At 44.4% G+C, this 25,317-nt stretch overlaps 2 protein-coding genes across 3 annotated transcripts; one reads left to right on the forward strand and one right to left on the reverse strand.

The window, feature by feature from the left end:
- Positions 1–4,880: 4,880 nt before the first annotated feature.
- angptl1b (angiopoietin-like 1b) lies at positions 4,881–12,197 on the reverse strand. Its single transcript, XM_062481769.1, has 5 exons — positions 11,610–12,197; positions 8,135–8,995; positions 7,203–7,396; positions 6,027–6,297; positions 4,881–5,855 (listed from the first exon to the last, which is right to left on the reverse strand). Exons 2-5 carry the CDS (start codon positions 8,940–8,942, stop codon positions 5,668–5,670), a joined length of 1,461 nt encoding a protein of 486 aa, XP_062337753.1. The 5' UTR covers positions 8,943–8,995; positions 11,610–12,197; the 3' UTR covers positions 4,881–5,667.
- Positions 12,198–13,742: 1,545 nt separating this feature from the next.
- LOC134036809 (protein zyg-11 homolog) lies at positions 13,743–23,331 on the forward strand. 2 transcript variants are annotated; one of them, XM_062481909.1, is made up of 15 exons: positions 13,743–13,840; positions 18,382–18,538; positions 18,963–19,117; positions 19,218–20,017; positions 20,118–20,258; positions 20,451–20,627; positions 20,770–20,834; positions 20,923–21,022; positions 21,150–21,200; positions 21,342–21,503; positions 21,608–21,655; positions 21,891–22,091; positions 22,167–22,219; positions 22,422–22,519; positions 22,842–23,331. In XM_062481909.1, exons 3-15 carry the CDS (start codon positions 19,027–19,029, stop codon positions 23,015–23,017), a joined length of 2,163 nt encoding a protein of 720 aa, XP_062337893.1. In that variant the 5' UTR covers positions 13,743–13,840; positions 18,382–18,538; positions 18,963–19,026; the 3' UTR covers positions 23,018–23,331. The 2 variants fall into 2 exon arrangements, with proteins under 2 accessions (XP_062337893.1, XP_062337892.1); XM_062481908.1 differs by having other exon boundaries at positions 18,382–18,531; positions 18,952–19,117.
- Positions 23,332–25,317: the final 1,986 nt, after the last annotated feature.

Consider the following 25,317-nt stretch of genomic DNA (forward strand, 5'->3'; position numbering starts at 1 on the left):
TCCGAATTCTAAATATCAGCATGCATTCGGATTTGAACCACTACACCTTGGATTCCAATTACTAGGCTACACTCTTGCAAACTGAGCCACAGGCGCTTTTAAGAAAGTTTGTTTGCGTGAGTGCGCTGAGTTAATGGGAATACACTGTCCAATGCAGTCTTACAATATCGATCAAAATACAACTTTTACACACATAATGCAAGAAATCCAATATGCTGGCTAGATGTAGCATGATCTTATCTACAAGATACAACTGTTATGGCGCTTTTTGTGTAGTATTTACCTCAGAGAAAAACATTTGCTAATGTGGAGGAATGAAATCTAAACTGTTAATCTATGCTGCTATTTCATATGTTCTATCAGTCTCTGTTTAATAAAGAACAATCAATACCTCAGATTTACTAAATGTGTAATGACAATGCTGAACATATATTCCAAATGTAATCAATGCTTCAATTAGAACAGATAATGTTGAACTTATGCACCAGGATGTTTAGAAGTCTGTGAAAGGTGTACCATATACTGGGGAATGTAACCTTTGGTGTGAGGAGGAATGCAATAGATCAGCATGCTGTCAGGGGAGGTGAAATGGTAACACTATGGGACTGGAGCAGGCACAATGGGCCCCACAACTCTTGAGAGTAAAAGTGTCAACACTACGAGATAAGAACTAGGCAGGCCGTAAAGGATGTAACTCTTTGCTCCTGGACGTCATCAGACCTTGGGATGGTCTGTCCCCCCATTGGATTTTCTGTCCTCCCATTGAATATTCTGCCCACCCTTGGATGCCCCCCCCCTTTGGATATTGCGCCCCCCTTCCCCTGGACATCATCCTTCCCCTGGACATCATCAGACCTTGGGATGGTCTGCCCCCCCCCCCCCCTTGGAGACTCTGCCCCCCTTCTCCTGTACATCATCAGACCTTTGGATCTTGTCTGCTCCCCCTTGAGACATCATCTTACCTTTGGACTGCCCACCCTGACTGCCCACAATCTCCTCTTGAGACCTAGTAGGATGAGCATTTCCCCTCCCCACTCTTTTGACCAATAACCTAACAAACATCTCCCTCTCTTGGGGGTACAAGACCTGGATACCTTGCTCAGGTCTGGCAGAATTTGGACTGGGCAGAAGAACTCTCTGACTTCTGTCAAGGCTATTCTCACGAAGGCCTTTGTTTTCTCTACTCTGTGAAGCGAGATAAACAAATACTACAGATGAATCATTGCTATGTTTGACAACCGGAAGATTGACCAGAAGACCAGAAACCGGTATTTCTGTCAGAATCCCAAAAAACGTAAAAAAAAATGGCCGTGGCTGATTTTGAACCTCTGATCGTACACTAGCTCTACCACTTACTAGCTCTAGCTACTACCAGAACAACTATCAAGAAGGCTGTATTTGTTGTCCAGGTATAACAAGAGTGTCTGCTAAATGACTAAATGTAATAACAACAAACGAATGTCCAGTGTCCAGAAGGCTGACATTTTGTCCAGATATAGTAATATAACATAACATAATTGGACATGTGGTTTAAGAAAATAATAATTTAGCTAGTTTTTCAAAATTCTCACTATATCATGGCGGACCTAATGGATCTTTGAGGCTTTTTGTTCCCCATGAGAAATGAGGCAAGTAAACCAAGTTTCAGAAGAATTGGACAAATGGTTTGGAAATGCTATCACTTTGAAAAGGGGACATTTGGGCTTGGCCTCAGGTGAAATGTGGGCCATTCTTGGTGAGGGGGTTAGTCACGGCCTGTTGTATCAATATGCCACATTTAAAAACATTTTACCAAGGAGATCCTGAGTTATTGGGCCAAATAGGTGTGTATAATAATAATAATACCAACAAACACGATAGGCTTCCTTCTGACAAAGGAATCCTAATAAACAAAATAAGGTCAGTTCAACACCATACAATTCACAACCATGATCCTATTAGGTGAGTGTTAGACCATTTCACGTTAGCTGCGAAATTAACTGACAAGTATCCAAAATGTTGTTTGTATCTTTTTTATTCAGTAAAAGCAAAAATATAGTCCCTAAGAAAACGGGTCAATTTGCTAAGAAAACATAGGTTGGAAAATCAATTCGGTTCAGCAGTTTTTTCGTTTTCTGTGCTCTTTGTGCTCTGAGCGCAGAACTAGAATAAGTAATTCAACATATTAGCTCACCATTTTCCTTTGCGGGGCTTTACTGTGGGGCCCTTCTGTTTTAACTTGTCTTAACTAGGCCACGAAAACAGCTGAGCATATGGGCAGTGGGCCTAATAACTCCCTCCCTAGACTGAAAAAAGACATTGACCCATGACCTCAAACATGGCTCATATTACAATTCGTGAAAAAAGGGTAATTTGGAGCTTACAAAGCAATACGGTTGGTGTTATTGAATATACTGAAATTGCTACTTTATTTGGGAAAAATAGACATATTCAATTTTAATCTAGAAATAACTACAGTACAGCAGGCCTACATGTCATTAAGATCTCATCATATATAGCAATGTAGACCGTGGAAATATCTTGATGGAGTGAAATGCTCTTTGAATACTGGCAGATAAAGATATTAATATCTGCTAAACTGATGTTGAAACTTGGCTTGACAAAGAAACTAGTTATCATTTCAAGGCTCAAGTTGTCCTATTTTTTATTATCTCTGGATTAAATACAATGCTGGGATTTGCGTTTGTGTGCTATCAAAACAAATTACATTAAAGCTTGGCAAAGACTTCTATGTTATATGTCTCGCTGAAATATCACACCATGTCGTAAATTTATGTAAGAGGAAAACTCCATCTGTCTCAGACTGAGACTTCCCAGCTCCCAAAGAAAAACTATCAATCTAAGACCTGTCTTCATGGAGGAAGATAATGAATTGGCTCTGTGAAGAAGAAAAAATTGGTTTGTGGTGGGACACTTTTGGTACCCTGTTCCATCCAAGTCTATGGGTTTCCATCTCATATGATATCACAGGGCTGTTTGTGAAATAGTTTGAGATAAATGGGTCTCTATGGGGATTCCCAGCAATGGATGTCCTTGAGCAAACATCAGGCACGTAGAAGCCCCACAAACATTTTCCGCAAATCGTCTAAGCCCAGGACTGTTTCTGTGTTCTTCCACACAAGTCCACTGTGACAGAATTGGCTTTCCCTCTTGAATCCTCCATCAGTCTCCTGAAGACCACCAATGTGTTTACCAGTTTTCCAGGGCCCGAGTGTGGTCTCTCTCCAGGGCCAAAGATGTCACCTTGCCTCTTCCAGCCTCTGAGAGCACAGGGCTGAGAACGGAAGGTATGTGGCTATGCAAAGTATCAGGGTTATGGAATATGTTACTGCGACAGTTACTGGCAGACTAACCTCACTCATGTGGACCACATGGTGGAAGCGACTTGTGTGGGTTTTTTATTGTGTTTGAGATGTCATAAGTGAAACAAAACAACAACTAAAGAACATGAGCAGACAAATAGGGTTAAACTCTACTTCTACCATCTGTCTGTGTCTGTGTGTCTGTGTGTCTGTGTGTCTGTGTGTCTGTGTGTCTGTGTGTCTGTGTCTGTCTGTCTGTATGTCTGTCTGTGTCTGTGTCTGACAGTGTCTGTGTCTGTGTCTGTCTGTCTGTCTGTTTAACAACTAATACAGTGATGTTAATAGAAGGGTAAGGCTCTGGAATCTGAGCTTTTTAACAGCTGGTAGCCTGTGCGGTCGGTCCATCTCTCTCTACCAGCCTCTCTCACCTTGAGAGGCCCCATCACTGTCCAATGCAAATATTAGACAATCTGTAAAAAATGTACCTTAGTCGTTCATGGAAAACTCTGTCTCTCTTTCCCTCCCAGCCATACCAGCACACAAAGTCATCACCCATACAGTAGGACCAACATGAACAAGATAGTTATTTACTGTGTGCAGTTCTGATCACACTAGGAAGTTTTTTTAGAGATAAGATTAGATTTTCAAAAATCAAAAAATACACACATTTTAATGGTAAAAGAAATCATCTTTCTGGCTATTTGGTAAGAATGACCCAGGATAAACTGTCCAAGATATCCAGTTCTACGTTTGCTTCTAGAGCTGTTTATGTTGATTGTCTGTTCCAGTCTGGCCTTAACGTATTATGTAAATTAAACACATGTTCATGTTTATATAATTGGCCCTACAGTTTCTTTTACCGATAAACTGTCTCCAAACTACTCTAAACTCTGAAGTGCCCCATTTGGTTTATTTTAACAACCTGATTATCTTTAATAGACATTTTGATGACTGGCGGTGATGGTAAGTTTGGTTTGGTCTTATTGGGTGTAATGTTGCTGCTGTGTAATTGTATTGACTGATGGCATTAGCTGATTATATTTGGTCATTTTTTGTTGTGGCAATTCTCCAATGCATCACTAAAATACACAATTTTGTGAGGGGACATATAGAATCTGTTAATCAGAGGGATAAGGGCAGAGTCTTTCTGATATGGGTTTACTGTCAGTGTTCGGTAGAGTACAGCAAGGTCTATTTTTCTCCTCTCCTGTGCGATTATTTACTCTTCAGATGGAGGCTGCTTCTACCAGTGAGTACAGCCCATAGGGAGTCGTGACCCTTTGAATGAAAAAATATTTTTTAAAGATACAGCCCAAGCGCTTTTGTGCGGAAAGAATTTCTCTGTATTTAAAAGGAAGAGAGAGAGAGAAAAAAACACTTGGAAATTTGGACAGATTCCATCCCAGTACCTCCCCACTCTTCTCTTTTCTTCCTCTTCATCCGTTCTGTCTGAAATGTGTTTCTCGTTGTCTGTCCCGATGCCTCTCACTTACTCTCTACTCTGTTAGCATTTTTTCAGAGCACAAGAACCACAAACCGAACAAACTGTAATTCCATCGATTTGTTTACCAAAGATACTTGTTTTTCACAGTCTCACATTGAGATTTAATCAGCTGCAAAATGAGAAAAGCAAAACAGCGACACACATACACTACTGCAAGGGAACTGTTCAAACACAAAACAGGACATGGTCCATGGTTGCCACAAATACAGCAAAGAGAGAATGTTTTCCATAAGATAATTTACTGCTTCCTCAGGACGCCTGGTCCATTTTCCACGTTATTATAATATTTAATAGTACTCATACACCATCAAGCATTTCAAGTTACTTGCATTGGAACTTTCAAGATGCTATTACAAATGTACTCAAAGCTATTTACATACCTCTATAATTAGTTGCCTTACCATTTTAGTCTCTGGTCTATGAATAGCATGTATATATGATGGCCACACCCTCTGATGGATTCTCATTGTTGTCTCCCCGTTAAAAGGTAGGCCTGGTCTAGCCATCACTTGTCTAAGTCTAGAAACCCCAGGTAATACCATAGTCTTGTTTCAGGTCGAACAGGATCTTGGAGCCTGCGGGAAAAGCCAGTGCTCTACCAGCAAGATGCTGCTCACAGGATACCTAAAGCTTCTTGACTCTGGTCAACCCTCACAGCCAGGCCTACCATGAGGATGAAGGCACTTTATCAAAACCCCTCCACCTTTAGTCAACTGTGATATGTGGTTTTGATATAAAATAATGTGAGATCACTGTCACACATTATTGTTGCCCGGTCCATGTCTGTGAGTGTGATGAGAGCTCCAGTGAGCGTTTTGTGACGGGGCTGAGGGTTAGGCGGCCCATGCTCTTCCCCTAGCCTCAGTCTATGGGTCTGATCATCATGCGGACCCCCTTCATGGAGTAGAAGCCTCCCCCGTAGTCGGCCCAGAAGATGCCGTCCTGGAACTTGCTGCGGTAGACCCCGCCGGTGTACCACACACCGTTCAGATTGGCCTGACCACACGTGTTGTACCACCAGCCACCTTTATGGAAGTGTGCACAGTTACCTGTGTGGACACAGTACATGGCTCATTAGCATGGAACCACCAGGAACATTTGCCTCATGCGTTATGTAAACTCACATGCACACACAGGTCAGCAATTACACTGATGGAAAATCGAGTAAGCACCCCAAGGTGAAGTTAAAACGCAGAAACAAAACACCAAGCATCAGCCACCTGAGAACGCGTCCTTGTCTCGGTCCAGGGTGGTAAACTGCTTGCCGTTGTGGCTGCTGAGGGAGTCTCCGGCGTTGCCCTGGTAGGTGCCCAGCCTCAGCCGGTAGCCTTCGCTCTCGGGCTCCAGATGGAAGCTGCTGTACTCAGCATACACCTTCTTCCCCACCCAGTCCTCCAGCTCCACCAGGAGGCGGTAGTCGCCCTGCTTCCCCATGTTGTAGATGCCCTCCAGCCCCAGCCAGTACTCACCGTCAATGTTGCCAAAGCCATTCTGAGACAAGGGGAGAGTTATGAAGTTAGTTGTTTGTTTTGTGGTATGGGTTGTTCAGAAAAAGAATGAAAAAGAATGTACTGTAGGGACGCAGTGTCTCAATATCTATTTTAGAAAGACTATAATCTTGTTTTGTGGTTTGTTGGATAATCACTGAACTTTTGCCAGAGCACATGACAATTATTATCAGAAATTATATCATACCCGATCTGAACTGTCTAGGCTATTTGTTATAAAGCCTAGTCTTTCAACCCCTAACAAACCCTGGATCACTGCTAATGGCAAAACAGCCCCTGTGTCCCTGTCGAATAACTATGGCCTATCTGGCCGTTTGCCTTCTCCAGAGCTCCTTGACGCAAAATGTCTGTGGTTTCTGATTGTGGATTAACTAGATCATGCAGAGATGATGAATGATGTGGGGTTTCTGTCAGGGGCTTGCTTTGTGTGTAGATGTGGTGGCGCTTTGTGGGAGAAGAAAATCAATGCTGAACAGAGTAATTGACTTTCAGTTAAACATAGGTTAGCCTGGCAGGTCGGAATGGAACACTGGATCACCAAGGCCAACGGAGATAGTTCACCTCATCTGCTTAAGAGGGAGACCTATGATGTGCATAGCTTGCCCAGCACTCTGGTGGTTTGGAGTGCAAAGGCAGAGATTGAGCTGTGGAACATACCTTAATGCCGGTTCTACTCAAATTTCATAATGGGAATCTAAAACTAAATCGCCTCCGAGAAATATGCTGACACACTCGTTACTTTAAGTGAAAACATCAGGGTCTGGGCTCTGGAAACGTTCCCTGGGACCCCAGATGGTTCCTTGGGATAGGTCATGTAACAGCCCTCTGCTGTCTCTGCAGGAGTAGTTCCTACCAAAAGCGGTTTGACAGGGATGCATTTGTCATCACCTTATAGTTGTCCCAGTTCCGGAAGAAGTTAATGGATCCGTCCCTCCTGCTCTGGATGACTGTCCATCCTCCGTTGTCCAGGCCCTGCTCACACCACACCTGCATGGGCCGCTCCGCCTCGTCTGGTTTGAGCAGGTACATGCCGCTGGTGCTGTGGCCCGCCTCCTGAGCCTGCTGGCAGTCTCGATAAGGACCTAAGGGCAGGGCAAACAGGCAGGCAGGCAGGCAGGCAGGCAGGCAGGCAGGCAGGCAGCAAGACAAACAGACAGACAGGCAGGCAGATAAGCAGATAGACAAACAGACAGACGTACAGGCAGACAGACATAGTTTGTTTTAGGATTTACATGAGAGAGTAGTGCACTGAGTTTGTTGTGTGTGAGATGGTGACTCTTTGGTCTGATATGATAAATCCGGTCTCTAGGACTGGGCAGGTCCACCCACCTGGCTGGTGGTTTGAGGTGAACCAGAATTTCTGCTACTTTGTGGTTAGCGAAACCATGTCATGCCAGCCTGGGCTGTGTCCTTGCTCTTGCATGAGAGAGAATAAACCTGGAGAGGATTCAGTTTCCTACACTGCTACCTTCAAATCCCAAACACTTTATTATTCTTGGATGGGTACGATCTAAATGTGTCAGGAATTTTGGTTGATGAGTAAAATTGCATGGGGTGGTTCTTTTTCTTCTCTTTCCTTCTCTTTCCTCCCTACCTGTTTTCAGACATTACAACATTATTTCCATCAAGGTCTGCGTTGCACCTACTTTCAGCTGAATGTGCAGATCCTTAACAAAATAAGACCATAGACCGTTTAGCTGTTCCATTGTTCAGACTCTACCAGTTTATTTTACAGTCCCTCTCACTCCCTATCCCAGTCACCCAGAATTTCAAAAGATCACCCTGTCCAGTCAACCATTCATTAAAGCTTTTTGTCTTACCCTCAGCACTGAAGTTGCCCTGTGGTGGCTTCTTGACCTCCAGGGTGGTGCCTGTGGGCGAAGGCCCAGAGCGGGAGCCCCGTTCTCGGGGGAACGTCCTGCTATGGTCCCTCTGGATCTCGTTGGTGAAGCGTGGGATGCTGACAGGGATGTTCTCCGGAACCACCTGCACCAGTGGAGGTCCCAGAGGAGGCTGCTCGTGCCGGCGCCCGTACACCTGCAGACAACGCTCCTCCAAGGCCCCGATCAGCACAGACTGGTTATTGACCACGGCCGACAGGGCCGAGTAGCGGACCTCCAGCTCACGGTAGCGCGCGGCCAGGCGCAGAGACTCGGCCGTGGCGTTGAGGATGCGTCCCTCCAGCTGGGCCAGCTCCAGGGAGTTGTCCCTCTTCCTGATGATCTCGTGCAGCAGCTGCATGTAGAGCTGCGTCACCCTGGAGTTCATGTTTCTGCTCTCCTTCCTCAGGAGCTTCATCTCGTTCACCATGTTGCCGTCCACGTCCACCACCAGCCTGAGCGTCTCCATCTCGCGCCGCTGCTTGGAGAGGAGGTCCCGCACCACCGCCACGTCCAGGCGCGTCACGCGGTCCTTGTCCGTCGACGGGACCCGGCTGGCACAGATAGGGCCTTTGATCTTCTGCTCGGGGACCAGGAAGGTGTACGAACACTTCTTGGGTTCCCCGCCCGCCCCTTCCTCAGTGGCCCGTCGTCTCCGTTTAAGGGGGGAGCCCCTGGTGAGGCTCTCGATGGCGCCCCACAGGGACAGCCCCACCAGAACCAGCAGGCTCCATGTCCTGGGGTCCATAGCTCCTTTCTTCTTCTCCTTTCCCCCAGCAGGCCTGTGTGTCAGCTGAGGACCTAGAACATATAAAAGAGCAGGTTAACATAAAAACCCCATCAAGATTCCACAATGTAGTGAAACCTTGTATGTGTTTAAAACCACTGTAACTGCCAACATAATTAGGATAACCGAATGCATGACGTCCTGTCTAGATGCCCAACAATAACTGTGTCAAATAATGAAGTGTCTGAACTTTGAAATACAATGGGAAAACTATCAGACCTCAACGATCCTAATTAAATACTTTATTCTTGGCAAGATATACCACTTCAACTGCACTTTTCCCTGCTCAAATCTGTAAGAAGTCCTGATATGGTCTCAGTTCAGTCTCTCTTGGGCGTTCCTCCATCCTAAGCTCTATATCAAGGGTGTGTTTGGTCTGTTTCTCATACTCATTCATTTCCATGGCTTAGTCTGACTGCCAAATCCTTAAGCCTGCATCGTGTGGACTGATGAACTGCCTTTGTCTTTGTAAAATGGTCCGGGGATTAAGTTGACATTGAGACGTTTTGAATGTATAAACATACGAGTTTGTGTTTGTCCAGAGGAGGTGATTTAGATTAGGACCATACTTGTGTTACAAGCCCTGCCTCAGATCGATGACACCCAGTCGTCTCCTCTTGACATCTTGGTAATGACTAACTTTGACTGATGACTAACTTTAGGATTCAAGTCCTATTTTTCCTAGCTGACCCAAATGCTTTTCAAAAAACATTTGGTTCAAGATGTATTCGGAAAAGAATGAAGGACAAGGATGTGTGAGCGGGAGCCCCTGATTCATGAGTAATGTTTTCTGGGGTCTATTTTTGGTGGAGAGGCTCACATTTTGATCTTATTGGTCTTGACAGCAGAGCAACCAGAGAGAGGTGGGCGATGTTGAAAAATGCATGCTAAGTGAAAGATCCCTCCTTTCATATTCAATGGCTGGCTTGGCTCAGGAAGTGGGGCTAATGGCAGGCCAACTTCACTGATGTTGCTCTCCTGGCCAAACCTAACTAGAATGCCGTCTGTAGAGGATGTGGCCAAGAGGGCTTAAATAACCGTCATCAAACACTTTTGACAGGCACACAATATGACCTACTTTGCATCAATACCCCTCAAAAACAAATCCTCTCTGTATTAGAGCAGATACAGAGGAAACAGGACTGAAAGAGTTCTGGATGGAGAGTGTGTGTGTGTGTGTGTGTGTGTGTGTGTGTGTGTGTGTGTGTGTGTGTGTGTGTGTGTGTGTGTGTGTGTGTGTGTGTGTGTGTGTGTGTGGGAGGGGGGGGGCACTCATTCATCTCTGTGGTCTTTTCTAAAGTGTTTAGCTGCACTGAAGGGTCCCAGCTGTCCTTGATGGAACAGGTCCAGAAGTATGACCTCAACCAAGACTGCTGTTGAAGCTAAATGAAACCCTTCATCATCGTGGAAAGAAAATAAATAATTGTCCATCTACTGCCTTGCATAAACAAACAAAAAATAGTTTTATAAGTGTCTTCAAAGGTTTAAAAAATATTTATGAATGGCATGATAAAATCACTTTTTATGCCAAACAAAAATACTTATTTAGTGTGTCTGGCAGTCAGACAAAACTGAAATATTGTAAGAGGAGAGGTTAAATGTGGATTTGTGTGAACTGATTATAAGTTACTTTAACGATACAGCAAGGGAAATAACTGCAAATGAGGCCTGTCCGACAGCTCATAAACACTTTTAGGAGGAATATTACTCAAAGGACAGTTGTTTTTTTTTGTGGTTTTTTTGTTGGAAAAAAATCCCAGTTCATTAATAATTTGACACCGGCTATTGGCTCCAAAGAATTTGATTCCATACGGCTGTTGAATTACAAGCTCAATATGAATCTTAGATCTGTTGGCCTGACGTGAGTGACAGTGTTTACACAAAGGCTCAGTGTGAATTGCAGAGAGATGAATCTCATAGCCAGTTATTACATCTGGGTCTCTCATTAACGCCAGACTGGTCTTCATCAAGTCAGCCACAGGGCTTCTCTTTTTTCATGGACTTATTAAAAATGTCTCCAAAAGTATGTTTTTTTCCCTGCCCTGAGCCAAACCGGTTCCTCATCTATATTTATGAAGGAGAAGCGCCTCTCTACACAGGTCAGACTTAGAGTAGCAACTGCCTGTGTTCTCTGCCAGTTCAGTAGAACAGTGCATCTGTTGCAGAAGTCAGCATCTGGATTTTCTTATACATGTACTATGTCAGAGAAATCTGTTCACTGGCTGGTGGACAATGTGACTGATGGTTTATATGATCTCCTTTGAATATCTAATAGTCTTAACATTATAATGGCAATAAATAAAGGAAATAGAGATTTAAAATTAAGGAATAAAAAACAGGAAGCCAGAAAGAAAGGAACAAACTGATACATAAATAAAACATATATTTTCAGTTCTTCAAACATTAAAATGAAACACTGTCACCTGGTAATGAACCCCTTCTGGGAATATCTGCACAGTAGAATTCTAGAATATCTAGAATGCACATACAGCAGTTTCCTATAACCAGTTCAACAATCTGAACATGTCCTTAAGGAGAAACTCATCAAAGGTACAATTAACCAGAACACCAAACAAAAAAGCAAGAGAAGGAGCCACTTAACGACTGAAAAGAGATGCGTGTGCCTACCTGTGACTGTCTGGTGTGTGGAGTCTAGCAGGCTATGGAAGTGGTCCTCTGGGAGTTTGCTGGGGCTGGCCTCTCAGTTGGAGGTCCTGCGTAGCTGCACGTATTCCATGGTCCAGTGATCACTGACTTCTGACTCCCCTGTCCCCTCTCTGTCTGGTCTCTGTCTAGAAGAGTAGAGGCCGCTGTAACAGGGGAACATGCAGCACTGTTCCTGTTGGGTTGAAGGAGGTCCACAAAGATTGAGCAACAGGGAAGGATGGTGAGTTTTCCTCTGTAGGATGGGCGGCAGCCCTGCCTACCACCTCTGATGTCATAGGTGTTTCTGAAGAATAACAGCTCTGCTTGCCTGATACCGTTTCACTGCAAATGAACGAGAATGATGACGAACCAGAGACAGCACGTTGGTGTCAGTCTTGTGGTCAGTGTGTGAAGACGCTAACACACATTGTAATTCTTCCACTCGCAACTTAATACTTTCACCCTTGTTCTTTTTCCAACATTTCCAAAGTCCAATTTCATCCTGTATCCCACACACTCACCATAAATGGTTCTCTCACTGTTCTCTATTCTCACTGAAACAAGCACTCTCACATCATGTCTGTTTTAAGAAGTCTCAATCCTGACCATCCATTGGTTTAACTGCAATAATAGAAGGTCTGTTTTGGATGGGTGTACTTTTTATGTGTTTATCCCACAAGGGTGTGTATGTCGCTTGTGGCTGTCCCAGTACTATTGGCAGCTGGGTTTATTTAGTTAGAAAGACAATACGTGGAGGTCTTAGCAGGCAAAGATGGTTTCAGGCATAATGTTTTGAACTTGGGAGTAAAATCAGACTTTGAATTTATAAAAATAAATATACTTTGGAAGGAAGGGGAAGAATTTTGTTTTTTGATACTGGAACAGAGTCTCAGTCTTAGTGAGGTGGTCCTCTGTATATAATAGAGGAATCTAAATAAATGATATCTGGATGGAGACAACCATATGTTTGTAAGGAAAAATCTCCCAAGGGACACACAATGAGCGTAACCGTAGCTTGAATTGATTCCATGCCCCACACACTCAAAAGTCATTTTTTATTTACTTGTGGTATCACAGTTTGCAGTAACAAGAAGAAAGAAAAAAATATTAAACAAGAGAATTATAGCCAGTAAAATAGTTTTTATTGCCCTATTAATCTCTTTCAGGTCTGGCTTTGGTCACCGTTGGCTCTAGATTTATGGCTTAAGTTCTTTTAGCTTTTGCACATTCCCTCTTGGCTATAGGGATAAGCCAAATGAAGTGACTGACAATGTAGGCCAAACATTTGCTTACATTTAAATGTGTTTAAATGCCCGGTCAGAGCGTTGTTAGACATAAAGGTCTACTGGGTCACAGGCCCCTATTCATATCCCTTTTTTTCTTCCAAGCTTGATGCGCGCAATACACTACTCGGCTATCGAAACTCACCTTGCTTAACCCACTATACAACAGTTCAGGGACGCAAGTTTGATATCAGCTTTGGCAGGGACATCAATAGTTAATGCAAGCGAGCTTCATGTAATATTGTTTTTATGTTTTAATCAAAATAAGATGATCGGTAGGCCTATCATTTAGAAACTTTCTTTAGTTTAGCTATTTGGCAAGCTCAGAAGAGCGCGCTGACATGGAATTCTGCAGGCATTGGTTTGTGTTTTTGCTTTGATTTTACAAGCGTTGATTGGGATACTGCCTTTATTTTTTCCGGGATTCCCAATCTAAATGAATGCACTGATTAATAAAGTAAATTGTTAAAACTCAAACTTTTGATTTTACTGGGGCACAGCAGATTTACACTGGGGCACGTGCCCCAGTAAAAAGGGTCTAACGACGCCCCTGATTTCAGGGCTCAGGAGCAAGAACTGCAGGGTTGCTGTCTTTTCTTTTCCCCTTGACTTCAGTCTGCGCCAAGCAAACTGTTACACCGGCCCCCCCTTGTGGTAAAATGAGTAACTTGCCAATCATAAAAACAAATTCTAAAGTATAGGGAGAATTAACTAAATATATTAACTTGCGTTTTGTACAGCAGATCTTATATCGAATCATTGCAAACACGAATATAGTGTTTACATGCTGTGGAAATTATCACCTGTTTTGAGCTTGACCCGTAACGTGTGACTTCAGATTCCTGACCAATCAACAGGAATCAAACCGTCTGAGGCTGCGAAGTGCTAAGCTGGACGATTAAATAGACCGCGACAGTAACCCAATTGACTGTAACAGTGCGTTCACACTGCAGCGGAGCGGGCGACGCGCGGTCCGCTGCAGCTAAAACCAACCAATGTCAAAAGGAATTCACTGATCCTATCTGTTCTTCATTAAGTTCAGTAAACAGGATGTCCCGCCGATTCTAGCAGTGAGGATCCAGTCACAACAACAGTGCCTCTCCCATCCCCCACCATTGCTCATTTTTGCCTGGATGGCCATTATAGCCCTAGATTAATTACGCACAACCTCATATCCTCCACTCAGTCATTCAAACCGAGAAAGTCAATAACAAGCTCACATAACCTAATTGAATTGTGTATAACACTGTTATTTTGTAGCAGTTAACATTCTTGTGGCAACATTCAGTTTTATACCTGTTACGTGGATATTTTAATTCAGGATTGATGTTCTTAAATGACGGTTTTTGGATCCATCCTTGATTTCAGATTTGAAGCTGTTCCTCACTTATCGTCAACAAACATTTAATCATAAATAATAAAGAATATATTGTGCTTATTAAAGTTATTCATTTGAACTTTAAAAATATCCACTTTAAATCCTCAAATAAATATAAATATAGTTGAATAATCTGACAAGGTGTAACCAGTGTGAATCAGTAAAACTCACTCCTCAGGTATGTGATAGGCACCCGCGTCGACAAATAGCTAGCTTTTCTTTGGCGTAGTTCTTAGTGGTCGCGCTTGGCGAGTCAGAGGTCGAGGGTTCGAGCCCAGCAAGTGGCGGACTAAAACCTTGGGGACGGAGCATGGCCACGTCTGTTACATACCGGTTACAAACAAAGCAGGATAAATCGTCAAAACACTTACGTTGTTCTGGCGCGCTGGTGTGTTTTCGTCAGACATCCCAACCTGCAGAGACTCATTTCAGGGAGGTGGCTGAGATGGCTGAGAGGTGACTCCCGGAACTTCCAGGAGTCCCTATCAAGGTAACGTAAAATGTCAGCAAGGCAGGTAGATAATGCTAGCTGTTCGCACTAATCCTCAAAAAAAGATGTATTGATGTAGCCTAATTATAGGCTACACATGTCGGTGTCCTGCCATGAAATGCACCCCCTGTATTATCTGTTCTGTATATCCCAGCATCAAATGATTCTTAATGTACACTGAGGGGACTAGTCTGAGTAACCACAGTAAGTTTCAGGCAAGTGATACTTTCCTAGTCAGAGTTAGCAGGGGGTGCATTTCATGGCAAGAAGGAATACAACAAGCCTGCCATGAAATGCACCCCCTCTATTGATTGTTCTGTATATCCCAGCATCAAATGAATTTTACAGTACACTGAGGGGACTAGTATGAGTAACCACAATAAGTTTCAGGCATGTGACCCTTTCCTAGTCAGAGGTAGCAGGGGGTGCATTTAATGGCAAGAAGGAATACAACAAGCCTGCCATGAAATGCACCCCCTCTATTGTGTGTTCTGTATATCCCAGCATCAAATGATTCTTACCGTACACTGCGGGGACTAATATGAGTAACCACAGTCATTTTTAGCCATGTGACCCTTTCCTAGTCAGAATTAGCAGGGGGTGCATTTCATGGCAAGAAGGAATACAACAAGCCTGCCATGAAATGCACCCCTTCTATTGTCTGTTCTGTATATCCCAGCATCAAATGATTTTTATGGTACACTGAGGGGACTAGTATGAGTAACCACAGTAGGTTTCAGGCAAGTGACACTTTCCTAGTCAGAGGTAGCAGGGGTTGCATTTCATGGCAAGAAGGAATACAACAAGCTTGCCATGAAATGCACCCCCTCTATTGTGTGTTCTGTATATCCCAGCATCAAATTATTCTTACTGTACAATGAGGGGACTAGTATGAGTAACCACAGTAAGTTTCAGGCAAGTGACACTTTCCTAGTCAGAGTTAGCAAGGGGTGCATTTAATGGCAAGAAGGACTACAACAAGCCTGCCATGAAATGCACCATCTGTATTATCAGTTCTGTATATTCCAGCATTAAATTATTCTTACTGTACACTGAGGGGACTAGTATGAGTAACCACGGTAAGTTTCAGGAAAGTGACACTTTCCTAGTCAGAGGTAGCAGAGGGTGCATTTCATGGCAAGAAGGAATACAACAAGCCTGCCATGAAATGCCCCCCCCCCCCCCTGTATTGTGTGTTCTGTATATCCCAGCATCAAATGAATTTTACAGTACACTGAGGGGACTAGTATGAGTAACCACAATACGTTTCAGGCATGTGACCCTTTCCTAGTCAGAGGTAGCAGGGGGTGCATTTAATGGCAAGAAGGAATACAACAAGCCTGCCATGAAATGCACCCCCTCTATTGTGTGTTCTGTATATCCCAGCATCAAAAGATTCTTACTGTACAATGAGGGGACTAGTATGAGTAACCACAGTAAGTTTCAGGCAAGTGACACTTTCCTACTCAGAGTTAGCAGGGGGTGCATTTCATGGCAAGAAGGAATACAACAAGCCTGCCATGAAATGCACCCCCTGTATTATCTGTTCTGTATATCCCCTGTATATATCCTGTATATAGTAATCTTCAGGCATGTGACCCGTTCCTAGTCAGAGTGAGCAGGGGGTGCATTTCATGGCAAGAAGGAACACAACAAGCCTGCCATGAAATGCACCCCCTCTATTGATTGTTCTGTATATCCCAGCATCAAATGAATTTTACAGTACACTGAGGGGACTAGTATGAGTAACCACAATAAGTTTCAGGCATGTGACCCTTTCCTAGTCAGAGGTAGCAGGGGGTGCATTTAATGGCAAGAAGGAATACAACAAGCCTGCCATGAAATGCACCCCCTCTATTGTCTGTTCTGTATATCCCAGCATCAAATGATTTTTACGGTACACTGAGGGGACTAGTATGAGTAACCACAGTAAGTTTCAGGCAAGTGACACTTTCCTAGTCAGAGTTAGCAGGGGGTGCATTTCATGGCAAGAAGGAATACAACAAGCCTGCCATGAAATGCACCCCCTGTATTATCTGTTCTGTATATCCCAGCATCAAATTATTTTTACTATACACTAAGGGGAATAGTATGAGTAACCACAGTAAGTTTCAGGCAAGTAACACTTTCCTAGTCAGAGTTAGCAGGGGGTGCATTAAGCCTGCCATGAAATGCACCCCTTCTATTGTCTGTTCTGTATATCCCAGCATCAAATTATTTTTACGGTACACTGAGGGGACTAGTATGAGTAACCACAGTAGGTTTCAGGCAAGTGACACTTTCCTAGTCAGAGTTAGCAGGGGGTGCATTTCATGGCAAGAAGGAATACAACAAGCCTGCCATGAAATGCACCCCCTGTATTATCTGTTCTGTATATCCCAGCATCAAATTATTTTTACTATACACTAAGGGGAATAGTATGAGTAACCACAGTAAGTTTCAGGCAAGTGACACTTTCCTAGTCAGAGGTAGCAGGGGGTGCATTAAGCCTGCCATGAAATGCACCCCTTCTATTGTCTGTTATGTATATCCCAGCATCAAATGATTTTTACGGTACACTGAGGGGACTAGTATGAGTAACCACAGTAGGTTTCAGGCAAGTGACACTTTCCTAGTCAGAGTTAGCAGGGGGTGCATTTCATGGCAAGAAGGAATACAACAAGCCTGCCATGAAATGCACCCCCTCTATTGTCTGTTCTGTATATCCCAGCATCAAATGATTTTTACGGTACACTGAGGGGACTAGTATGAGTAACCACAGTAAGTTTCAGGGAAGTGACACTTTCCTAGTCAGAGTTAGCAGGGGGTGCATTTCATGGCAAGAAGGAATACAACAAGCCTGCCATGAAATGCACCCCCTGTATAACAGTGCGTTCACACTGCAGCGGAGCGGGCGGCGCGTGGCGTCGGCTTCCAATTCATTTTCAATGAAACCAGGCGTTGACGCTCGCGTAGGGCATTGTGGGAAGGCGAGCGGAGCGGAGCGTTGCAAGTTGGATTTTCTCAACTTTATGTAAATGAGGAGCGTTGGCCAATCGGATTGTTTTCTTGTTTCTTGTAACGTAGCAACCGTTGGTCATGATAAACATTTCTAGGTTTCACAATTTCAAGCTGGAGGAGAAACTTTTCGTATGTGTCTGCACACCCAGTTCTGTTCAGAACAAAGTTACTAATGTGACGAGCCTGAATTTAAAGATTACATTAAACTAATAATGCATGGTGCATGGTTGCCGATGTCGTCATTGTTCCTAGTGTGTTTTTATAGCCTACTTTTAAATTCAGTCTCGTCACATTACGTGACTGTTCTGTGCCACTGCTAGCCCAGCCTACAAACGACTGGTTGAGTGACCGGTGGCGTAACATGTATTCTACTGTAATCTTGCACTAGTAAAATCTTGCACTTACATAAATGTTGTGTAAAAGTTGTATTTTGATCGATATTGTGAGTACATGAACCCAAATCTGCACGCTTGGCCATGACTACAACAGTGACCTTGGAGAACTACAACTCTGTATTAACTTGTCTAACACGCCCCCGAGCGTGGTGTACTGTGGGAAGGCAAGTGATGCAGAGCGTTAAAAAACGCTGCAGTGTGAACGCAGCGTACAACTTTGTTGGTTTTAGATACTGCAGTTGTCATTTTACGGGAGAATAATGACGTCCAACAGGAAGAAGAGAATATTATTATTTGACCCAGAGTAATTCCTGTAGTTCCTAAAGAGCTACGTTTTCTTTTTCTTTTTTCAAACATGGTGAGTAGTTTTGCCCCCCAGTCGAGTACCCTCATTCGCCACCCTCGGGTTGTCCTGTTCCTGTCACAGTCACATTGTAAACTGTCAAATATTCTATAAGAATGGCTTGCTATTGTCTGCCTGGCTCCTTTACAGAGATTAGTTGGATTAGAAGGTGACTTAAAGAGACTAATGCGCGATGGCTCGTCTGTTAGTCCTAAAATTAGAAGCCAGGGGTCTTATTGCAGATCACTGTCGGGCAGAAAATCTCGTTATAATGCCTTGGGTGTTTATGTCCTAAAATGATTATGTACGGTTCTTCAGAGAGAGTGTATTTCCAAAACATGAACCCTTTGAAAACACAAACCAAAAGAAACTTGACATGCAGGTTTTCACATATGCAGAGTAGACTCAGTATTTGTGTGTGAATGTCCACTGCAGGGTGAGGAGAGCCCGGAGACCCTGGCTGACCTGTGCCTGGCCCATGTGTGTCACAGCCTGGACTCCCTGTGCACCATGCAGGCAGACGGCTCCCTGCGCCTACACTGGGCCCCGCTGCTCCCTCAAGAGATGGCTGACCAGCTGCTGTACAAAATGGCCACAGAGGGTAAGTGAGAGAAAGCGTCAAGGAATGAGCAAGTAGAGAAATGAGTTGGTTCAGTTTGCTCTTTCTTTCTTTGACAGCCGTAGGTTGTTTCTCCTCATAGGTATATTGAATGACAGGACTATTGGGATCTTCCGTGACTGCAGACAGCTTCGCCTGCGTAGGGCATGCATCCGCACCTGTCCAGTCTCTGCCGAGGCCCTCCGCCTGGCCCTTTGCCCTCACCGGCTGCAGGAGCTGGATGCCTCCCAGGTCTCCGGAGGCCTCACTGGGGCTGACGTGCTCACAGGCCTGGCGTCCAACCCTCAGTGCAGCTCCAGCCTGCAGAAGCTGACCCTGAGTGGCTTACAGCTGGACTGGGGGTTCCTGGAGGAGGGAGGCCAGGTCAGCTTTCGCTCCCTGCAGGGTATCAGGACACTCATCCTGGCCAACACAGACCTCACTGACACGGGCTTGGAGGAGGTCTGCTCCCTGCCTCAGCTGGAGAACCTGGATATATCCAGAACCCCTGTCACAGATCTGACCGCCCTGCTGGGGAGCAGGTCCACCCTGCGCTCCCTCTGCGCCCACGCCCTCCGCCAGCTGGACATGCCCCCCGCCGGGCTCCTCTCCGTCCTCAGGCGCCTCCAGGCCCTCAGGCATCTGGACTTTTCCGACGACCACTTCGCCACGCCCTCAGAGGACGACGACGGGAGGGAGGGGGACGAGACGGTGCGGCAGCTGCTGGAGGGGAGCTCAGGGGTCCTCCCCGCCCTCGTCTCCCTGGATGTGTCTGGGCGGAAGAGGGTCACAGATGGGGCGGTCCGGGCCTTCGTCGAGGCCAGGCCAAAGCTGGTGTTCCTGGGCCTGCTGGCCACCGGCGCTGGCTCTTGTGAGGCCCTGTTTGGATGTGGCAGCCTGAAGGTCAGCACCTAAATAAACTAAATAATTTATCTATAATTTACCTACTTGACACGGTCATACAGCCCCTGATTGATGCTAATTAAGTGATGTGTTTTCTCAGGTGACTGGGGAGGCAAACGAGGGTCAGATTCTAGAAGCCCTGAGGAGGTACAGTGAGAGAGAGTGCTTCACACAGGAGGCCCTGGTTCACCTCTACAACCTGAGCAGTGATTTGGACAAACCCAGAGCAGACATCCTAAAGGTAGCACACCATGGCTATTCATCTCAGTCAAAACATGGCTGTATAAACGGCATTGTGACCTAATGAAGATCATTTTACGAGCTCAAAGAATCAAGAACCTTGTGTTTACATGCTTGACAGCATGTCTGTAAACAAATATTTATCATTGAGGTGATGGTCCATCATTTTGATTGCTGCTCTTGTTGTCTGAAGCTTGTTTTGGACGGGATGCAGAAACATGCCCAGTCTCTGCATGTCCAGCTGGTGGCCACAGCCTGCGTCTTCAACCTGACCAATCAGGACCTGGCTGTGGGTCTGCCCCTCCGACTGCTCAGCGCCATCCTCAGTCAGCTACTGGAGGCCATGAAGAACTTCCCCAACCACCAACAGGTAACCACACTCACACACTCAAACACACATTCACACACACAGTACAGAGGCAACAAAAACAAACTAATAAATACTTAAGCAAATATGCACTCAACTGCATAAGACATTGATTCTGGAAAAACACAAACCATTTCTTTGTCAGGTACAAAAAAACTGCCTACTGGCTCTCTGCAGTGATTACATTCTTCAAGATGTCCCTTTCAACAGGTCAGTGTGTCACACTAGGATACAAAAGTAACACAGACACATACCGGTCATGTTCCTTCCAATCTCTGTTGGTTTCTCCTGGTTTCAGGTATGAAGCTGCCAAGCTGGTGATGAACTGGTTGAGCAGTCACGAGGACCCCACCCTGCAGAGGATGGCTGTGGCCATCATCTCCATCCTGGTGGCCAAGGTCAGGCCCCTCCTTCATACCCCACGACCAACTTCTGTGGAGTCTGTCTGATGCCCCTGGCTTGACTGGGTTTCTAGGCTCTGTAGCACATGCAGGCTATTTGATGATTTCCCTTGTCTGTTTGCAGTTATCTAAAGAGCAGACCACACAATTGGGTGCTGATATCTTCATTATGAAGGTAGGTTATCCTTCTTTCTCTTCTTCTATGACCAGGAACGCCCTCTCATTCAAGCCTCTCCCTCCATTTTCTCATAGTTTGGTATCTCTATTTTTCCTCAACTGTGCTCCTCTCTCCCCCCTTCCTCCCCCGCTCCAGCAGCAGTTACTGGGGATAGTGCAGCAGAAGGCCATGGTGGGAGTGGTGGACTCCACTCTCAAGTTCGCCCTGAGCGCTCTCTGGAACCTGACGGACGAAACACCCACAGCCTCTCGCCACTTCATCCAGTGTCAGGGCCTGGAGCTGTATGAGGAAGTGCTGGAGGTTTGCATGCACATAACACACACACATACACATGCAGTTAACACTACAAAGGCATTTATCTTTTCTTCCTCCCTCTATCTTTCTGTCTCAATCTTGTGGTGCAGTCCTACTACTCGGAATCCTCCGTTCAGCAGAAGGTTTTGGGTCTTCTGGTAGGTTGTGCTTGTCAGGGTGTTGGATCATATGGAACTGTCAGAGTAGTTTGCAGCATCAATGTTCTTTTGTTTGAGGTAGGCCCAGAGTTGTGACTTGGCCTGAACATGCATTTTTGTAGTTCAGTCTATGGTGCGACTAGGTACTACTTTTCTATTTAAGGTGTAGTCCATTGACTCTGTGCCCTGTGACCCACCCCAATCGTGGCCCCTGCTGTCTCTGGCCTCCCTGCAGAACAACATAGCGGAGGTGGAGGAGCTGCAGGGGGACCTGATGGAGGAAGACCTGCTTGAGCACATCCTGAGCCTGCTCCAGGGGCCCCAGGTGGAAGTTGGGGTCCGCTACTTTGCTGGGGGGATCCTGGCCCACTTGACCTCCAGAGAGGCTGCCTGGACCCTGGACGAGGAGCTCCGTGCCACCATCTTGGAGCAACTGGTGTGTTTGTGTTTGTATTTGTGACAGTTGGATTCTCGATTGCTAGTCCTTTGACCTGACTCTTCCTGGTTGCAGCACTCTGCTGTGATGACATGGACCCCACCTGAGCGTGAGATGGTTTCCTACAGGTAAGAGAGGAACTTGTGGACGAAGTGGACTGAACAATAACTCAAAACGTGTCATGTTTCCCTTATTAAAAAATCGCTCCCCTGGGAGCAATATTTGGGGGGCACAAAAAAAACATAGACAGTATAAAGCAATGTACTATGTAAGACAACAGGCATATACAGATATAAGATACTGTATAATATTTCTCTCTCCCTCCATCAGGTCGTTCCATCCTTTCTTGTCTCTGCTGCAGACATCCCAGCCTTCAGGAGTACAGCTGTGGGCTGTCTGGGCCATGAGACTCGTCTGCAGCCAGAACGGTAAGTAACACAAGCACACCAAAACATAGTTGTCACTAGGTCCTCATTGCCCTTTCAGCATCGAAAGGGAGGGGGAGTCCTTATTTCATACTCCAAAACAAGTGGGCTTTGGAAGGACTCCAACTCAGAGACTCGTTTTAAGGTTCTTTACTTGGAGCACAGAATACAGGTTTCCAAGTGCCATGCAGGAACTGGGAACCTGGGCCATTCAATTGTACAGAACCCACCTGGAGCCTAGATCTCCCTCCAGGTTACATAGTCTATTCTAGTCCTATACAAAGGTGTTGCGGTCAGTATTATCTGGCCTTTACTGTCCCCTCAGCTGCACAGTACTGCAGTATGCTACAAGAAGAGGGGACAGTGGATCTTCTTAGGGCGTTGACCTCCCATCCCGACACACACGTTGACGTCAGAGGACTGGCAGAGTGCATCCTGGGTATCCTGGATCATCACCAGAGTCAGAGAGACATCCTCACAGACCAGCCAGGACAGAGTTAGAAGACTTTGTTCTGATTGGTTTGACTGCCAGCTTTGCTTGTACAGTAATGAACAAGGATTGGAGTGTGTGCAAATGCTGGGTGTTGTACCAAAGGAGTAAAGCTAACTGATATCAGCAATGTGGCACGACCAAAATGTGAAGTGTGAGTTTCAAACTGAAACGTCTATGTGAGTTATTTGTGAAAATATTTAGGAAAAAATAATATATGATATATGAAAATCAGAGCATTGTGTACATGAACAACAATTACAATTCAATTACTTGAACTGTGCATTCGATCATGAAGAATATTAAACATTTATAATTGTCTGAATGTAAAGCGATCATCTTTTATTTGGAGGAAAAGTGAACCTTGTTCATTGTATTTTACAAACTGCTAATCAACATTTCCAATTAAACAAGAATCATTTGATCAAACATGTTGGTTTGGATTTAAATATGTAGACTGTCACTAGAGGGCACTGGGGTGTTATGACTGTGAGTTGAAGCTGTCAAACAGATGCTGGTTCACCTAGCCTTCTGTAGTTAGTGTCTTTTTGTACCTTCAGAGAAGTGGGAAACAGAGTAGTTTGTACGATTGTGGGTACGATTGTGTTCATGTTGGTCTTCGATGATCTGTTCTTGTTTCAACTGTGCTCAGCTCTAATAAGGCTTCAGAAAAACAATGACAATGAAAAATTTTCATTGAAAATTCTGCATTCTTACTGCATACTGAGGCAAATTTTTTGTTGTAGTGCCTTTTTTGGTATAAAAAGAAATTCAGGATGTATTAATACCATGATGCTGTCTTGGGAGTGAGAGAGTGAACTGCTATGGGAGAGAAGCTCTTTAATCAATATTCAAGTGTTACCCAAGACAGGGACAAAGGAGGAGAGGAGACAGAAAAAAGGGGGAGGGAAAGCAAGGGAATGAGTAAGTAAAGGGAATTAAGGATGATTGACTGGAGGAGTTCTGAAATGTTTAGTGGAGGGAGAGCTAGAGCGAAAAAGAGAGAGACAGAGGAGGGGCAAGTGATAGCAGGTGAAAAAACACAATCTGTGAGCCAGAAATACTGTCTCACAAAAAGTCGTTAGAGACATACGTACATAACACACACATTAAATAAGCATACTATCGTAAGGACGCCTTCTCCAATGTCGATATCAGCAACATGTCAGACACTTTTCTGAGGTGTCTCTTTTTTAATATAAAAAATACCAATATTCTCGCAGGTAATTTTAGGAGGACTTCACAGACAGTTGAGGGAGTTCTGAGGATGGTACCAGGGATGGCATCACATAGTCATGGTGGTGTTTTTTCAATCCAGTCCAGTTTGTTGCAGGATTTGCAAAGCAGCGCCGTAATCATAATATATATTGGGGGGGACACATCCCCCCCAATATTCAAATCTGGTCAAAATGTCCCCCCCAATATATTGATATAGAAATATAACTAAAATATAGATGTGCAACGCTACAACAGGCACGCTGTCTGAAATTATCCTAAAAAATAACAGACAGATTTTCATAACTAAACTTAAATAATAGAAGGAAAGGAAATTTTCCAAGCAGATTTCGTCCCACCCAATGCTACGGCCTTGTTGCAAAGCTATCCTCAAGGCTGTGCGTAACATTATGGCCAAGGTTAAAAGGGTTAAGTAAAAAAACAAGAACAGGTAGCCAAACGCATATTTCTGTTTAGAGATGGACTTCAACCGGAGACTAACTTTTTCTAGATGCTGCTCCTGCATGCTAGGTGGACTTCTACATAATGCCTGTCCTTTTTCTGTAACACACACACACACACACTAAAATTACATGTAGCACCGGAAGAGGATCCCAATATTATGTCCCCTCAACCAGCACAGCCTATTGAATAATATTCAATATATTACATGACATAACTTTTGTTCTTTTCTTTTTAATAATTAGCATCAATCAGACATTTACAAAAGTATTTCAGATAATGTACAAAGTAAAATGTGACATAACTGTTACATACGGCACATTGAAAGTACCATTACGTTTGAAGTTGAATCCCTTGGATGACCAAATTAGTCAATACAGTTGTCTTCCATCTGTTTAATTTTCAATCCTATAATTTTTTGGATCTATTTACCTACAGCCTTTTATTTGTCTCTCTGCAAAGCAACTGGCCTATACAACTATTCTTTTAACACTTTTTCAATCTTCTATTGTTAACTTGTCCCTTATGTTGCTGCATTTTGCACTTTGGCACGTTTTACCTACATGTTTTGTCCTACCACTATTTGTTTATTGTTATGCACCATCAGAACAAAGAAAATTCCTGCTATGTGAAA

The sequence above is a fragment of the Osmerus eperlanus genome, chromosome 16 (genome assembly GCF_963692335.1).
Source record: "Osmerus eperlanus chromosome 16, fOsmEpe2.1, whole genome shotgun sequence".
NCBI lineage: Eukaryota > Metazoa > Chordata > Actinopteri > Osmeriformes > Osmeridae > Osmerus > Osmerus eperlanus.

Bases quoted from the DNA above. Each gene is read 5' to 3' on its own strand.
- LOC134036809 (XM_062481908.1), top strand. The intron at 20,259-20,450 runs GTAGCACACCAT...TGTTGTCTGAAG, and splicing joins CCAGAGCAGACATCCTAAAG to CTTGTTTTGGACGGGATGCA. The intron at 22,520-22,841 runs GTAAGTAACACA...CTGTCCCCTCAG, and splicing joins ACTCGTCTGCAGCCAGAACG to CTGCACAGTACTGCAGTATG.
- angptl1b (XM_062481769.1), bottom strand. From the start codon at position 8,942: ATGGACCCCAGGACATGGAGCCTGCTGGTTCTGGTGGGGCTGTCCCTG. The intron at 6,298-7,202 runs GTGATGACAAAT...CCCTTGTCTCAG, and splicing joins GGAACTGGGACAACTATAAG to AATGGCTTTGGCAACATTGA. The intron at 5,856-6,026 runs GTGGCTGATGCT...GTGTCCACACAG, and splicing joins AGACAAGGACGCGTTCTCAG to GTAACTGTGCACACTTCCAT.